This window comes from Dipodomys merriami, unplaced genomic scaffold, assembly GCF_024711535.1.
Source record: "Dipodomys merriami isolate MVZ:Mamm:240054 unplaced genomic scaffold, mDipMer1.0.p SCAF_6, whole genome shotgun sequence".
NCBI classification, from domain to species: Eukaryota; Metazoa; Chordata; class Mammalia; order Rodentia; family Heteromyidae; genus Dipodomys; species Dipodomys merriami.
In genome coordinates this window covers 18396096-18410077 of record NW_027206179.1, presented here as the reverse complement: position 1 = coordinate 18410077, position 13982 = coordinate 18396096, and the positions used below count along the sequence as shown (strand labels likewise).

At 44.8% G+C, this 13982-nt stretch overlaps 1 protein-coding gene across 1 annotated transcript in view; it reads left to right on the top strand.

Annotated features, from left to right (window-relative positions):
• Ercc5 (ERCC excision repair 5, endonuclease) overlaps positions 1-13899 on the top strand; it is a 28075-nt gene extending 14176 nt beyond the window's left edge. Inside the window, exons 9-15 of the mRNA XM_070002640.1 lie at positions 2612-2847; positions 3153-3272; positions 3404-3617; positions 4829-4973; positions 7353-7555; positions 8131-8213; positions 10272-13899. Coding sequence (XP_069858741.1) covers positions 2612-2847; positions 3153-3272; positions 3404-3617; positions 4829-4973; positions 7353-7555; positions 8131-8213; positions 10272-10820 — 1550 coding nt within the window. The 3' untranslated portion in view covers positions 10821-13899. The remainder of the gene's footprint in view (positions 1-2611; positions 2848-3152; positions 3273-3403; positions 3618-4828; positions 4974-7352; positions 7556-8130; positions 8214-10271) is intronic.
• Positions 13900-13982: the final 83 nt, after the last annotated feature.

Sequence of the window (13982 nt, the reverse complement as noted above, 5' to 3'; positions counted from 1 at the left end):
CACGTTTTGCCAATGAAAAAAGCAGGAAGAAAGGTGAAATGACCTTCCCTAGGACCCACAACCTCTCCTGCTTTGCTGTGCTATTCTCATTGTCTTCTTTTCCTTTCCTTTCCTTTCCTTTCCTTTCCTTTCCTGTCCTTTCCTGTCCTGTCCTGTCCTGTCCTGTCCTGTCCTGTCCTTCGTCAATGGTGGGGCTTGAACTCAGGGCCTGGGCACTGTCCCTGAGCTCTTCAGCTCAAGGTGAGCCTCTACCATTTGAGCCACAGCACCACTTCCAGTTTTCTGGTGGTTTATTGGAAATAAGAGTCTCATGGGCTGGGTGCCAGTGGCTCACACCTATAATCCTAGCTACTCAGGAGGCTGAGATCTGAGGATCACGGGTTCAAAGCCAGCCTGGGCAGGAAAGTCCGTAAGACTCTTATCTCCAATAAACCACTAGAAAACAGGAAGTGGCACTGTGGCTCAGGCGCTCGCCTTGAGCTGAAGAAGAGCGCAGGGATGGCGCCCAAGCCCAGAGTTCAAGCCCCATGACCGACCCGACCAAAAAAAAAAGAGTCTCATGGACTTTTGTACCTGGGCTGGCTTTTCCTCATTGTCTTTAAAGGCATGGAAATCCTGGTTAGAAAGCTGTTTTTTTTTTTTTGTTTTTCTTGCTGGTCCTGGGGCTTGAACTCAGGGCTTGGGAGCTGTCCCTAAGCCTCCTTGTGTTTAAGGCACTTTACCACTTGAGCCATAATGCTACTTCTGGCTTCTTCTGAGTAGTTTGTTAGAGATAAGAATCTCATAGACTTTGCTGCTCAGGCTGGCTTTGAACGGTGATCATCAGATCTCAGTCTCCTGAGTAGCTAGGATTACACGGCCTGGCCTGAGTTTTTTGTTTTTGTTTTTGGTAGGTCAAGGGACCTGAACTCTGGGGCATTGGTGCTGTTCCTAAGCTCTTTAGCTCAAGGCTAGCGCTCTACCCTTGAGCCACAGCACCACTTCCAGCTTTTTCTGCTTATTTGGTATTAAGGAATCGAACTCAGGACTTCATGAATGCAAGGCAAGCACTCTACCACTGAGCTACCTTCCCAGCCCCTGGCCTGAGTTTTTCTTTAGATTTTTTTTAAAACTTTTTATTTTAAAAGAATTCCCAACTTAAAAAGTGGATGACAAAACATTCTGGCTTCACTCAGGACTTTTTCCATACTATCTACTATCTCTTTCTTGTCCCTGGCAGAGACGCATTTGGCTGGTCAGATTATGTCGACCTGTATGTGTGTGCACGTGCGTACTGCTGGGGCCTCGTTCCTGGTAGACTCTATATTTGCTTGTTTACTGAAATTTAATTACAGTTTCAGAATCACTCTGAGTCAATAAAATCACTGGTATTTGGGGGGCCTTTGTGGTCATTTGCAGGGCTAGGAAATGAATAAAATTTGAGTTATCTCTCTGTCTCCAGCTGAGACCAAACAAGGAGAAGCTCTGCCTTTTGGTCTCCTGCAGAGATAACCAGAGGCAGCTGCAGTGGGCTGGACGGGAAGATCCTGGAGCAAGCCCTGTGGTTCACTCCCCTTCCTGCTCCCTTTATAAGAGTACCTTAGGCAGGTCACCTAGTGCTTCTCAGCTCAGGCTCTTGTAAATAAACCTGCCGAGGGGAGTAGTGACAGGATGTAAGACCGCATGTATGAAATACACATTGTTTCTATCTGGGAGCAGTGACTCCTTAGTTGCTGATTCAAGTGACTGTACAGACCATAACTGACTGATAAGGATGGACTTCACACACACAGTCCCAGTGTCTGCCAGTTTTTATATTGTAAAGTTACTACTTCTGCTTTATAATCAGTGCATATTTTATGGAAAGGTGTTTGGTGGCACCTTTATGTTAGCATCCTCTGGTGATGTCTAAGTTGTTGCTATGATGGTTGCCCAATGGTGGTTTTCCAACTCCTTCATTCCCAATGCATTTATTTGCTGGCATCCACTATAAAGAAGATCTTTCCCTTCTCCTGTTATGGTTTGTCAGCACCGACTCCTGGATTCCTGTTTTACTCATTGAGCTACAACAAAACACTATCAAAGTTTACTTTGTCACTTGGATTGTCCTAGCTTTGGCCAGAGGACGCCCCTCTAAGCAGGCTCCTGTGGCTGTTGACAATATATTTGAGCCTCATCTCTAGCAGGAGGTTCTAGGCGCATCTTGGGCTGATTGCGCTAGGCCTGGATCGTAGTTTCATGGACGATCCCTGGCTTTTTAAGAGAAGCATCACATTGGTGTTTAGAAACCATGAACTAATGCTAAGTGGGCTCCTCATTCCTCAGAGCCAGGACATACATATACACACATGTCTGTAACACATCAATTTTTATTCTAGGTCTGTCTTTATATTAAAATCTATTAGTTGACCTGACATTCCTGGGTTGTTAGTGCAGCCTCCTCTTTCTTTTCAGTTTTGCAAGACAAGCGCTCTACCACTGAGCCACCTTCCCAACCCATATTGTATGTTTTCTGTTCTATTCAAATCTAATTGGGTGCCATATTTTCCATGACTCTTCAGAAAGCTCTTGGTGATTTTGAGATGACAGTAATGTTTGTTGTAGATAAAGTGACCTTGTTATTTTGGTACAGGAAGTTTCATTGAAGTACAGAGTGTCATTAGTGATGGTGAACTTCAAACTGAATTGCCTGAAGCTTCTAGCCCTCGTTCTGAATGGGAAGAGGAAGGGAGAGGAACTGAGGAGGAAGAAGTCACTGTTGGCAGTGAGCAGGACGACTCTGAAAGTGAGAACCAGGACGTCCAGGCTCACAATGAAGCTGACAACGATGCAGATGACGGGTCTAATGAATGGCAAGATATTAATTTGGTAATAATGTACCATCGTGTTTTAACACTGGCAAGGAAGACTTTAGAATATTTACTGTTTGTAGTGCATCTTCTTATGGCTAATGACTCCTTTTTAATGTAGGCTACCAGGCCCACCTTCCATGTGATGTAGTGAGGGAGCTTGTTAAGGTATTAAGAGTCTTCCTCAAAAATCCGGATGGAATACTTCCTAAAGAGAAAAGGCTTATTGGTAATTTCAGCTAGGCTAATTGTGAGCTTTTGTAACAAATGAATGTTATTTGGATTGTTAATATAATTATCTACAAATGAAAAATTATTTTGTAGGACGAATTGGAAACCCTGGAAAGCAACCTTTTAGCAGAACAGAATTCACTGAATGCTCAAAAGCAGCAGCAAGAAAGGATCGCTGCCACTGTAACAGGACAGATGTTTCTGGAAAGCCAGGTAGGTGTGGGCAGCTCTGGCCTCTACAGGCCTGATCCCCAATCCCCCCTTGGAGACCACTGACTGGTCTTTGAGCCTGCTCCCCATGTGGCCCAAGTCTGAAGTGTGTCTTGTTGCCATCTTTCCCACAGGAACTTCTGCGTCTGTTCGGAGTCCCCTACATCCAGGCTCCCATGGAGGCCGAGGCCCAGTGCGCCATCCTGGACCTCACAGATCAGACCGCCGGGACCATCACCGATGACAGTGACATCTGGCTGTTTGGAGCCCGGCATGTCTACAGGAACTTCTTCAATAAAAACAAGTTTGTAGAATACTACCAGTATGTGGACTTCCACAACCAATTAGGTAAGACTTCAAGGTGTGGTTAGGGCTCTGAAATTTGCTCTGTGATCGTTTGTCTTTCCAAAGAGCTAATTTGATACATTAATAGGAATAGTAGTTCATGTGAATTTTCATGAACATTATCTCTTGCTTGTGTAGAGGAATAGAACTTTTGATGTTAGACTGAAGAAATTAATATCTTAGTATGTTAGTTCTTTTCCTGCAGCTTACTCTTCTGATTCATTAGTTGACTGTTTTCCTAAGATCTCCAGAATGAACCAGAAATTGGAGGGAAGAGGGCTGGGAGACTGAACCTGCTCCTGAGTTCTCTAATAAACCACCCAATACACAGTGAGAGACACTTATCAAGACTTGTTCCAGATAGCAGGAAGGCAGCAGAGAATGAAATGGTCTAGTAGGAGAAACAGATGAGACCTATATACTGTTTGTATGTGCGTGCATGTGTGCGTGTGCGTGTGCGTGTGTGTGTGTATGTGTGTGTGGTAATTTGATAATTGGTAGTGAGTGCCACGGTGAAAACAGAACAGGAAAGAGATGAACTGTAACAGCAGTGCACGGTGCTGTCTCTGAGAGTTGTTGGAAAAGACTTTGTTTGCAGGCGGTCTTTGGGTGGCCTGATGCTGTAAGTTGATATTGTAGCAAGGAGCAGCTCAGAGGAACTAACAAATGTGTTTCTGAGTCAGAAACATGCTCAGATAGTCCGAGCGAAGCAAGGATGCCAGAGTGAACGGAATAGGGTAGACAGCAGGGATGACATCGTACAGTAGGGAAAGATCAGAATGGAAAGAAGTCTGGTGTTTTACAGACAGGAGTGTGGACAGACTGGGTATGGGACATGAGGAGAGGAGTCCAGGCCTCTGTCACATCCTGCGCACCCTAAGTGGACTTGCCATCAGTAACTTAGGGATCCGGGGGAGAAAGTCAGACTTTGTGTCTTGGATGTGGACTTGGTACGTTGGTAGTTGTGACTGTGGATCACAGAGAGCCAGGCCAGGAAAGTAAGTTTGGAGGTTAGCGTAGAAAGTGAATAAAATTAATTAAAACTTAAAAACTTGTCAGTGCTATTAAAAAAATCTACTTTTAAATAATAAAATATATTTTTGGCATATATATATGTGTTTATGTGTACATATGCACCTATAATTTATGTAACGGATCATTTCTAAATGTTAAATAATGCATCTTTCTAAAATTAATCATTGTCATTCTTTTAGGGTTGGACCGGAACAAGCTAATAAATTTGGCCTATTTGCTTGGCAGTGATTATACTGAAGGAATTCCCACTGTGGGCTGTGTGACAGCCATGGAGATTCTCAATGAATTCCCAGGGCGTGGCCTGGACCCACTCCTAAAGTTCTCGTGAGTTCTCCCCTCTGTTTCTTTATTTATATGTCCATAAATACCTGCTGTCTGTGTTTCACCTGCATGTTGAGCTCCTGGTCCCCTTACTTTCAGGAGAAATAGTCTTTTAGATCAGTTCACAATTGTGTTGTACCAGCTCTCCAGACTGGCAGTCATGATTACTATTTCAAGGTGAAAATCACAAGTAAAGTGGGAGAGAATTAAAGGTATAACCCCCATTCACTCTCTTGGAAACAGTTGTAAAAGCAACAAGAAAAGATGATTCTCGTTTGCAATCAGTCTTTTCAACACTAGATGGCACTCCCTCATCAGTGAGGCAGCCCAGGCTGAGACAACCACTGTGAATTAGCTCTTCTAGGTGCACATGAAACAGCCAGCCGAGATGCAGAGGCTGCTTAGGTTGCATCATGGATGGACTGGTGAGGATTATCCTCATACTTTCAGCTTTCATTTTCCTAGTGGTGTGCCTTTTCGTCATTGTTGTTGTTGCTATGTTCCTTACAAACTACCTTAGATTCAGTGTTTCCAAGTAGCAGCAGTCATTGATGTTGCTCACAAGTCTATCAGAGGTTCAGCCGGGCCTAGGGCTCTGCTTCATGTGGCTGATACATGGGCTGCAGAGCAGGGCCCTGGGCCAGGTGGGAGACTAGACAGGACGGCAGTGGGCCAGGGCCACCTGGACCTGCCAAACCTGCTGATGGGCTCAGCCTTTCACAGAGCGTGGGAGAGGCTTTCAGGAGCAAGCACTCCCACAGGCAGGATGTAGAGGTCTCCAGGACTCTGGTCGGTACTGAACCTGCCTGACCACACTCCTTTTTTTATTATATATAATTTTATTATTATTAAGCCATTGTACAGAAGGGTCACCATTTCATAAGTCAGGTAACAAGCACATTTCTTTTTTTTCCTATCAACCGAGGGTCTTGAACTCTGTGCCTGGGCACTGTATCTGAGCTAGTTAGCTCAAGGCAAGCCTCTACCACTTGACACAGCACCACTTCCAGTTTTCTGGTGGCTTAAAGAGTCTCATGAACTTTCCTGCCTGAGCTGGCTTTGAACCACGATCTTCAGGTCTCAGCCTCTTGAGTAGCTAGGATTACAGGCGTGAGCCCCTGGCACCCGGCTTAATGAGCACATTTCTTTTTGTACAATGTTACCCCTTCCTTTGTATTCTCCCAGTTTTCCTCTCCCATTCCTGCTTACAAGTTACACAGTTCGTTTTCCACGTAACATATACTGAATACCATACCATAATTATATTTGTTCACCCTTTCTCCTTCCCTTTCTGAGCCCCTCTTCCCTTTGAGCCCGCTCCCCCCCCCCGCCCCCAAGAATCAGAAAAGGAAAACACACACATATACACAAACACAAACATCACCACCATCACCAACAACATAAATAACGCGTTTCCATTCCTGGAGTTCATTTTGATAGACAGTATTTTACTGCTCAGGAGAGTTACCCTCTGGGTTCTTCCCGGATTGGTATCTTCCCTTAGCTTGACTATGGGTGCATACCTGGTTATCACGTCCAGTGATAGTTTAGGTCTAGTTTCCACAAATGAGAGAAAGCATGAGCCATTTCTCTCTCTGAGTGTGGCTTACCTCAGTTAACACAATTAGTTTTACTGACCCCACTTCTTGATGGGAGGAATGTCCACAAAGGCATAGCTTTCTTTAGCTTGCCATATTTGATTAGCGTTAGATTGGCTAAAAAAAAAAAAAGATAAAATATAAAAAAAGAGCAGCTGGTAATCTTGCGTAGAATGTTTCCTAGCACATAGGAAATAATAGATTTTACTATTTTTATTATTTAAAATATGTCTTCTTTTTCTCATTTTCCATTCATATACTCTTCTCTATACAGTTGGCATCATACTCTACGTTGAGTTATATTTTTCATTAAAACATTTTTACATTTTACTACATATTCTTAGATCCCTCATTGTATTTGATTAGAGGTGAGTAGTGTAGCTATGTCACCTCCATTTGCTGCTGAGAAAGAAACCCAGGGAACTTGTGACATTGTGGTACTGTAGTTATGAATCAGGCTCTGGAGAAGATTATTGACTACCTGTATCAATTCAGCCAGGAAATCTTGAGCAAGGTATTTCTTTATGGTGGGACTCTGCCTGTGTGATTATCGGACATGTAAAGTGTTCAACACAGGGCCAAGCACAGAGCTGGCATCAGTGAATGCTTTCCATCTGTCACCTCTGGCTGATAGTACTAGCAATATCAATGTCTGTCCATCACAGAATTTGGGTTGGAGTTAGGACTTAAATGTACATTTCTCAACATTTTGTTTGTACCTCGTCATTTCCAGTGCATGTGATGTCTCAGTGTTTTGTAAGTAACTGTTTCCTTTACTTCCTAGAGAGTGGTGGCATGAGGCTCAAAAAAATAAGAAGATAAGACCCAATCCTCATGACACCAAAGTGAAAAAAAAGTTACGAAAGTTGCAGCTCACACCTGGCTTTCCTAACCCAGCAGTCGCCGAAGCTTACCTGAGGCCCGTGGTGGACGATTCCAAGGCTGCGTTCCTGTGGGGGAAACCCGACCTTGAGAGAATCCGAGAATATCCTTTGCCTCTGGAGCCCTGTCTGTGTTTGGTTTAATGCTCATAGAGTAGAACTCAGATGAATTTTTCACCAGTGTCCTGTTTTTCTGAGATCTCTTCCTAGTTCCTTTTCCATGCTCCTTAGTGTCTTAGAGGATCTCCATTTGAAATGAGTAGTGTCACATTCTTAGATGGGCCCATTTACATCAGTGTTACTTATTTGGAAAGAACAGAAGAGATGTTTTGTTCTTATGATGACTTACTGGTTTTCCATTCTTTGCCTTTAAATTATCATCTGAGTAGATGTTTAAAAAGTTACACTTTTCTTTAATACATAGGATATCTGAAACATGCCATAGGAATAACCTTTATCACAGTCAGGTTTCCTTGGTATTCTTGAACAGAATCTTCTGTTTTAGGAGGCTAAGAACATATGACAATATAATCATGTTTGAGTAATTTGTGTTGTTAAATCTATTACTTTAAAATCTTTGGGGATAAGGAGAATGTAATCAAAAGTGATTCTTTGGGCCTTTTTATGTATCACTTATTTACATCTCTTTAAAACCTTTATAAGACTTAACTGCCCGCATATTTTGTCAGCGGTATTTTGGCTGGAACAGGACAAAAACAGACGAATCCCTGTTTCCGGTATTAAAGCAGCTGAATGCACAACAGGTGATGAGGGTGGCTCTCTCCCCAGGGCCAGGGGGAGGAATGCATTTGTCATGCTGGGATTGCTGCTGTGAAGGGCCTGTAAGTGCTTTCATTTTAGGGCATTTAGCACACGTCTTGAAATGAGATTTTAGATAAAGAACAAAGGGTAGTGTGCTGCTCAGAGGTGAGTGTATCCCTCGATAAAGAAAAAGGGGAAGCAGAAGAAGAGAAAGTGAGGTGGACACTGGTGGCTCATGCCTGTAATCCCTCTAATCAGGAGGCTAAGTTCTGAGGATCTCAGTTTGAAGCTAGTCCAGACAGAAGAGTCCATGAGACCCTTATCCAATTAGCCAGCAGAAAGCTAGGAATGGAAGGTGTGATTCAAATGGTAGAACACTAGCTTTGAGCAAAAAAAATGAGAGAGGCCCTGAGTTCAAGCTCTAGTACTAACACACACACACACACACACATGAAAAAAAGGAAAGAAGAAAAAAGGAGAAAATAGGCTTTTTGTTCTTTTTTAAAATGTCACTATTAAGATTGGACTACGATATCTTTTCTTAAGCCATTCTGACTTTGGAAAAAAAAACAGTTCTTAATTTAAATTCACAGAAAGATGGTTGTGATGAAATATATTATTTCTTTGGAGTTGTTTTCACTTTTTAAGGGCCTACAAAATATCCAGTCCAAACCAGTTCTAACCATTACAGTTTTTCCAGTATTAGCACTGTCCACTTCACCTTCCAGGGTGGAAGTGGAGTCATGGTAGCCTGAGGTGGAGGTTTCCCGAGAGAGCTGCTGTCCATGGCGCTCGGTCCACCAGAAGCTCCCTCCTCCTGCCTTGCCTCTGTGTTCTTGTCCACACCAAACAGTCCTTCTCCTACCCCTACACCCCCAAATAATCCACAAAACATATAAACAGTTTAGCAGAAATGACAACATACCTTTTCAAATAATTCAGTTTCTATTCCATTCATTTCATTTTGCAAACAAAAAGACCACAGAACTGGCTGAACATCTCCCCATTCAGGCCCTGTAGGCTGGTGCCTTTATCTTCCAGAAGCAGGGGCAGCCATGGGAATGGAAGCAGTTTCATAGTTGCTTCTTAGTTTAAAATAATTTTGTTGTAATACTTCTCACTTTTTATTTTTCATTGTGGAACTTTCTATGAATAGTTCTCAAAAACTATACAGTGATGACAGTGAACTCAAACCATTATATACCTCTTTTAGTACGGGTTAACACCAAGGTGTAGTTTCTTTTACTCTGCCAAATTTATTTTTTATCCTACCTAAGGGCAACTGGTAGTAGTAGCTAGGCTACGATTCCACTTTGCTTTTAACACAGTATCTTTTCTGGGTATTTCATTCACTTCATCCTGTCAGTTCACATTTCATTGTGAACTGAAGTCAATTCAGGTTATTCGTTGCACCTTTAATATTCAGGTGTGTAGAAATAATGCTGCAATGAACATTAGGCTTACAATTTTCCCCATATGTATTTTAAGACCCAATGTGGATTTGATGAATAAAAAGCCTGACTGTTTCTAGATGTAGAAACAGGTAGAGTGAACTTACCTCTTGAGGTATTATGTGATGGCAAGGTCTTCATTTTTTAGTTTTGGTGGTAGTGAGGCTGGAACTCAGGTCCTGTCCCCTCCCGTCCCGTCCCCCCCTCCCCCAGGTTTTTACCACCCAAGCCTTTGGTTGCTTTCCTTACAGTTTTAGACAAGGTCCTATGTTTTGCTCAGGGCCAGGCTCGCACTGCAGTCCTCACCACCTAGCTGGGATCTAGGTGTGCACCACCATGCCCAGTTTGTTGAGAGTGTCACAAACTTTTCTCCCATGCTCGCCTTAAACCGCAGTCCTCTCAGTGTCCACCTCCCCCAAAGCTGGGGGGTTCCAGGCACGAGCCACCCTGCCTGGCAAAAAGGAATTCTTGGGGAGGCCGACTTCCTTGGTGCGCAGGTGCTGCTGTAGGTGTTGTTGGGAACTGACTGGGCGGGAACTGGTTTGGGGAAGATCATGAGTTGGTGTTCCCAGACGTGAGGGTTCTGAGGGATGTCCGTTTCACTTTCAGACGCAGCTCCGGATCGACTCTTTCTTTAGATTAGCGCAACAGGAAAAACAAGACGCCACCCTGGTCAGAAGCCGGCGGCTCCACCGTGCGGTGACCTGCATGCTGAGGAAGGAGCGGGAGGAGGCGGCCGGGGAGGCGGAGGCCGCGGCCGCCGCGCTGGAGCTGGAGCCGGAGCCGGAGTGGGAGCCAGAGTGGGAGCCCGGACCCGGCGAGGCCCCGGGGCCGGCCGGCAAGAGAGGCCCAGGCCAGCCCCCGGCCGGGGCGGCGCGCCCCAAGAGAGGGAGGCGGCCGGGGGACGGGCCCGGTGGGTTTCTGGGGGAAGCTCCGGGGGCGCCCGCGGCCAGCACCCCGCGGGGCAGAGCGGCCAGGGCGGCCCTGCCGAGGGACCCGGGCCCCAGCGCCCGCGCCCGGAGCGCCAGCAGCTCGGGCAGCTCCAGCGGCGACGAGGATCCGAGGCCGCAGGCTGGCCTGGTGACCGCCACCCCGGTGTTTGGGAGGAAGGCAGGGAAGCGGCGAACCCGGGGAAGGGGAGGGAAGAGGAGAGCCTAGCCGGCAAGCCAGGCATTCCTAATGAACTGAAGACTGAATAAACGAGTGTGCAGACCACAGATGGCCTCCCCGCCCCGTCCCGTGAAGCCCCCTCGGTTATTCTGCAGGTGGCACTTCCAGCAACCGGAAATACTACTCACCCTCGCCATGGCCCCTCAAGAGAACCTGCCATGGGGTTAACCAGTCGTCAGACAAGCTGAATGGGGGGGGGGGTCACACCACCTGTGGAGTGGCTGTGCGGGGACCCCTGAACCCTAGATCAGCTTTTAAGCTACCTCACTAGTCAGAGGCTGGCTTCCTGACAGATGGATTTGGGCTCAGAGGGGTGCCACTTCGGTTACTCATCATCAGTACCGATCAAAAGCCTGAAGTGTGTGTCTCTTTCGAGCTTTAACCTGCCTTTCGCCGCCTTGTGAGCTCCTTCTGGCTTCTCGACGCCCGCCTGCCTGGCCAGCCCCCAAACCCTACTTATGCAAGGTTGGTGCAGCTGCACTGGTGATACTTGTATGTCAGCTTCCCTAGCTCCCGGAAGGCTCTCCCTTCAGCAGACAACTGTCTGTGCAATTCTTGGCCGCCTGACAGCTTTCTCACAGCTGTCTAACAGGAGTGTGTGTGTGAATATGTGTGTTTCAAGTTCTAACAAGCAGAGGCTAGCTGCAGGTATTAGTCTAAAGAGTTCAGAGTAATTGGAATGTGTATTGTCCTCATGTTCATGACAGCATTGGGGTTTATGAGATATTTAAATAGCTCCTTGCAAAAGATAGGTGACTTTTATTTGTCAAGTAATTATTTTTGCTTTTAAAAAAGTAATGGGAAGGTGTCTCAGTAGTAGAGTGCTTGCTTTGCATGCACAAGGCCCTGGCTTCCATTCCTCAGCACCACATAAGCAGACAAAGCTGGAAGTGGCACTGTGGCTCAAGTGGTAGAGTGCTGGCCTTGAGCTGAAGAGCTGAGGGAAGTGCCCAGGCCCAGAGTTCAGGACCCAGGACCAACAACAACAAAAGTAAAACACAGAGTATCTGGCCCCAGATTAATGCCTATACATTGTAGTTCACATTATTTAGAATTTGGCTTTTCTGAAATGTTTCCTACCTATTCCTCCCCCCCCCCCAATATATCATGGGTCTTTTATATTATTCCTGTTGTATAAGTAAAGTCAAGGGACAAAGTAAATGGCCTAAAATCTAAATGATTATTGACAAGATCAACTAACACTAGATTTCCTGATCTTTAGTCCTGTCCAGTGCATTAGTAACCTCACTTCAGTTTTGTGAACATCATGGTATGTAAATTTGTGTTTTTGATGTGGGTTCTGGAGCTTGAACTCGTGGCCTGGGTGCTGTTCCTGAGATTTTTTTTTCCCCTCAAGGCTTAGAACACGACCATTTGGGCCACAGCTCCACTTTCTGCTTTTTGAAAGGTCTCACACTTTGCAACCATGATCTTCAGATCTCAGCCTCCTGAGATCTCACCACAGAAGTGTTTCTTAGAAGTTGTACTCATCCTCAGGGTGCATATTGTGGGGTTTTGTGACCTCTGGTAGATGTTTTCAGTGGCTGGTGGGGGTGTTTCCCAGGCCATGAGACACATGTCTACATGGCCACCTGCAGGAATCAGAGGAACAGCAGCCCCAGCTTGTCTATTCAGTGGAGAGAGCAAGGATTTCTAGTTACTTCATTCCTCCGTGCAGAGCAGTGCTGCAAACGTGCTGGTATAGTTGTCAGGTTCCACAGGTAGTATTCACACCCAGACAGGGGACATAAAAAGTGGTGGTCTCCATTTCTTATGACATTATAGCCACGGAGTCTTAGAATAACCCTTGGCTAGGAGGTTGAAGAATTGGTTTGCTTCCTCCCAACAGGCTTCACTACCTCGAGGGAGTGGCTGGCATCCATCCACCTCCAGCTTTCTCCCTGTAGCAAGACAAGGCAGGGAGCAGCCCATCCCTGCATTCCAGCCTGAAGCTGCAGCTGTCAGGAGCCTAATCCCCAAGTACAACCTTGCTGCCAGCTTGTACAGTAATAAAGCACTTGCTGGCCTGAGACTTTCAGGCACTACCACGGGTCTCAGCAACAAAACAAGAGCTGTGGATGCTGTTGTTTAGCTTTCCCTAACCTCAGCTGACTCATTTAGGTACATCCAGGCTTAATGTGGAATAGACGCCCACCTTCAGGCAAACAGGTATAAAAACTGCCTTCTTTAATGGAACATATTAAATTGCAAACAAGATGTGCGTCTTGCTGTTGCTTAAGCGGTGTGACCTTGTCTGTAAACTGTCAGGGAAATAATTTGGCTTTGACCTTACCAAGGCATGCTATAAGGAAAAAGGTGGTGACCGTGAAGTGTTTCAGGATCTGTGGAAGCAAGGAGTGTGAGATTTAATTAGTAGGTTTATTTATTTATTTATTTTTTGTATGACAGCACATTGAGCCGTAAACACATCAAGTTGTTTTTTTTTAAGGTTGAGTTAGAGCTCACTTAAGGTAATTCTCTTCCCTGATGTTTTGGAGAGTCATAAAGCTTTTTAATTTCTTCAGTTTCCAGTGTTTGCTAGAATGGTGTGGACTCCTTAAGGTAGAAACAAAGCCATGGGGTTGGGCTGTTTGAGGGTATAGATGTGTTAATGATGCGTTGATCAGGACTTGGTATCCATTGCTGGGCTGCTTTATGGTGCATTAGCACCAGTGTTTTCCCTACCCAGGGCAAACCTTCATTCCTCATGATTAGTTAGATTGTAAACTTGCTGTCTAACTGGCCACAGGAAGATGATGCCTGTCTTTATGACCACTGAGGTTCTGGCTGATGAGGGTTTCTCTTTCTCCAGTAGCTTTTAGGGTTTCTGATTGAAATCTTTACTCTAATTTTGATTTGCACTAGGTCGTGTTTGTATGATCTTTTAAAAATCATACTTTGCTAACGTGATGCTGTTAATATTTTTTCTCAGCTATGTTTGGAGTTGGATTCTCTTGTATAGTTATAAGTATACATTATAAGTAAATACAGCTTGAAGAATTCTTTATAATCTCTAAAATTATGCTGTTGGGCATTCATAATGAATGGTGTTAGGAAGAAGTAAAATAAATTAAGTCAATAATAAAAAATAAAAATACATCATATGTATTATTGAATAAACATTACCATTTGATATTTTAATGAATTATT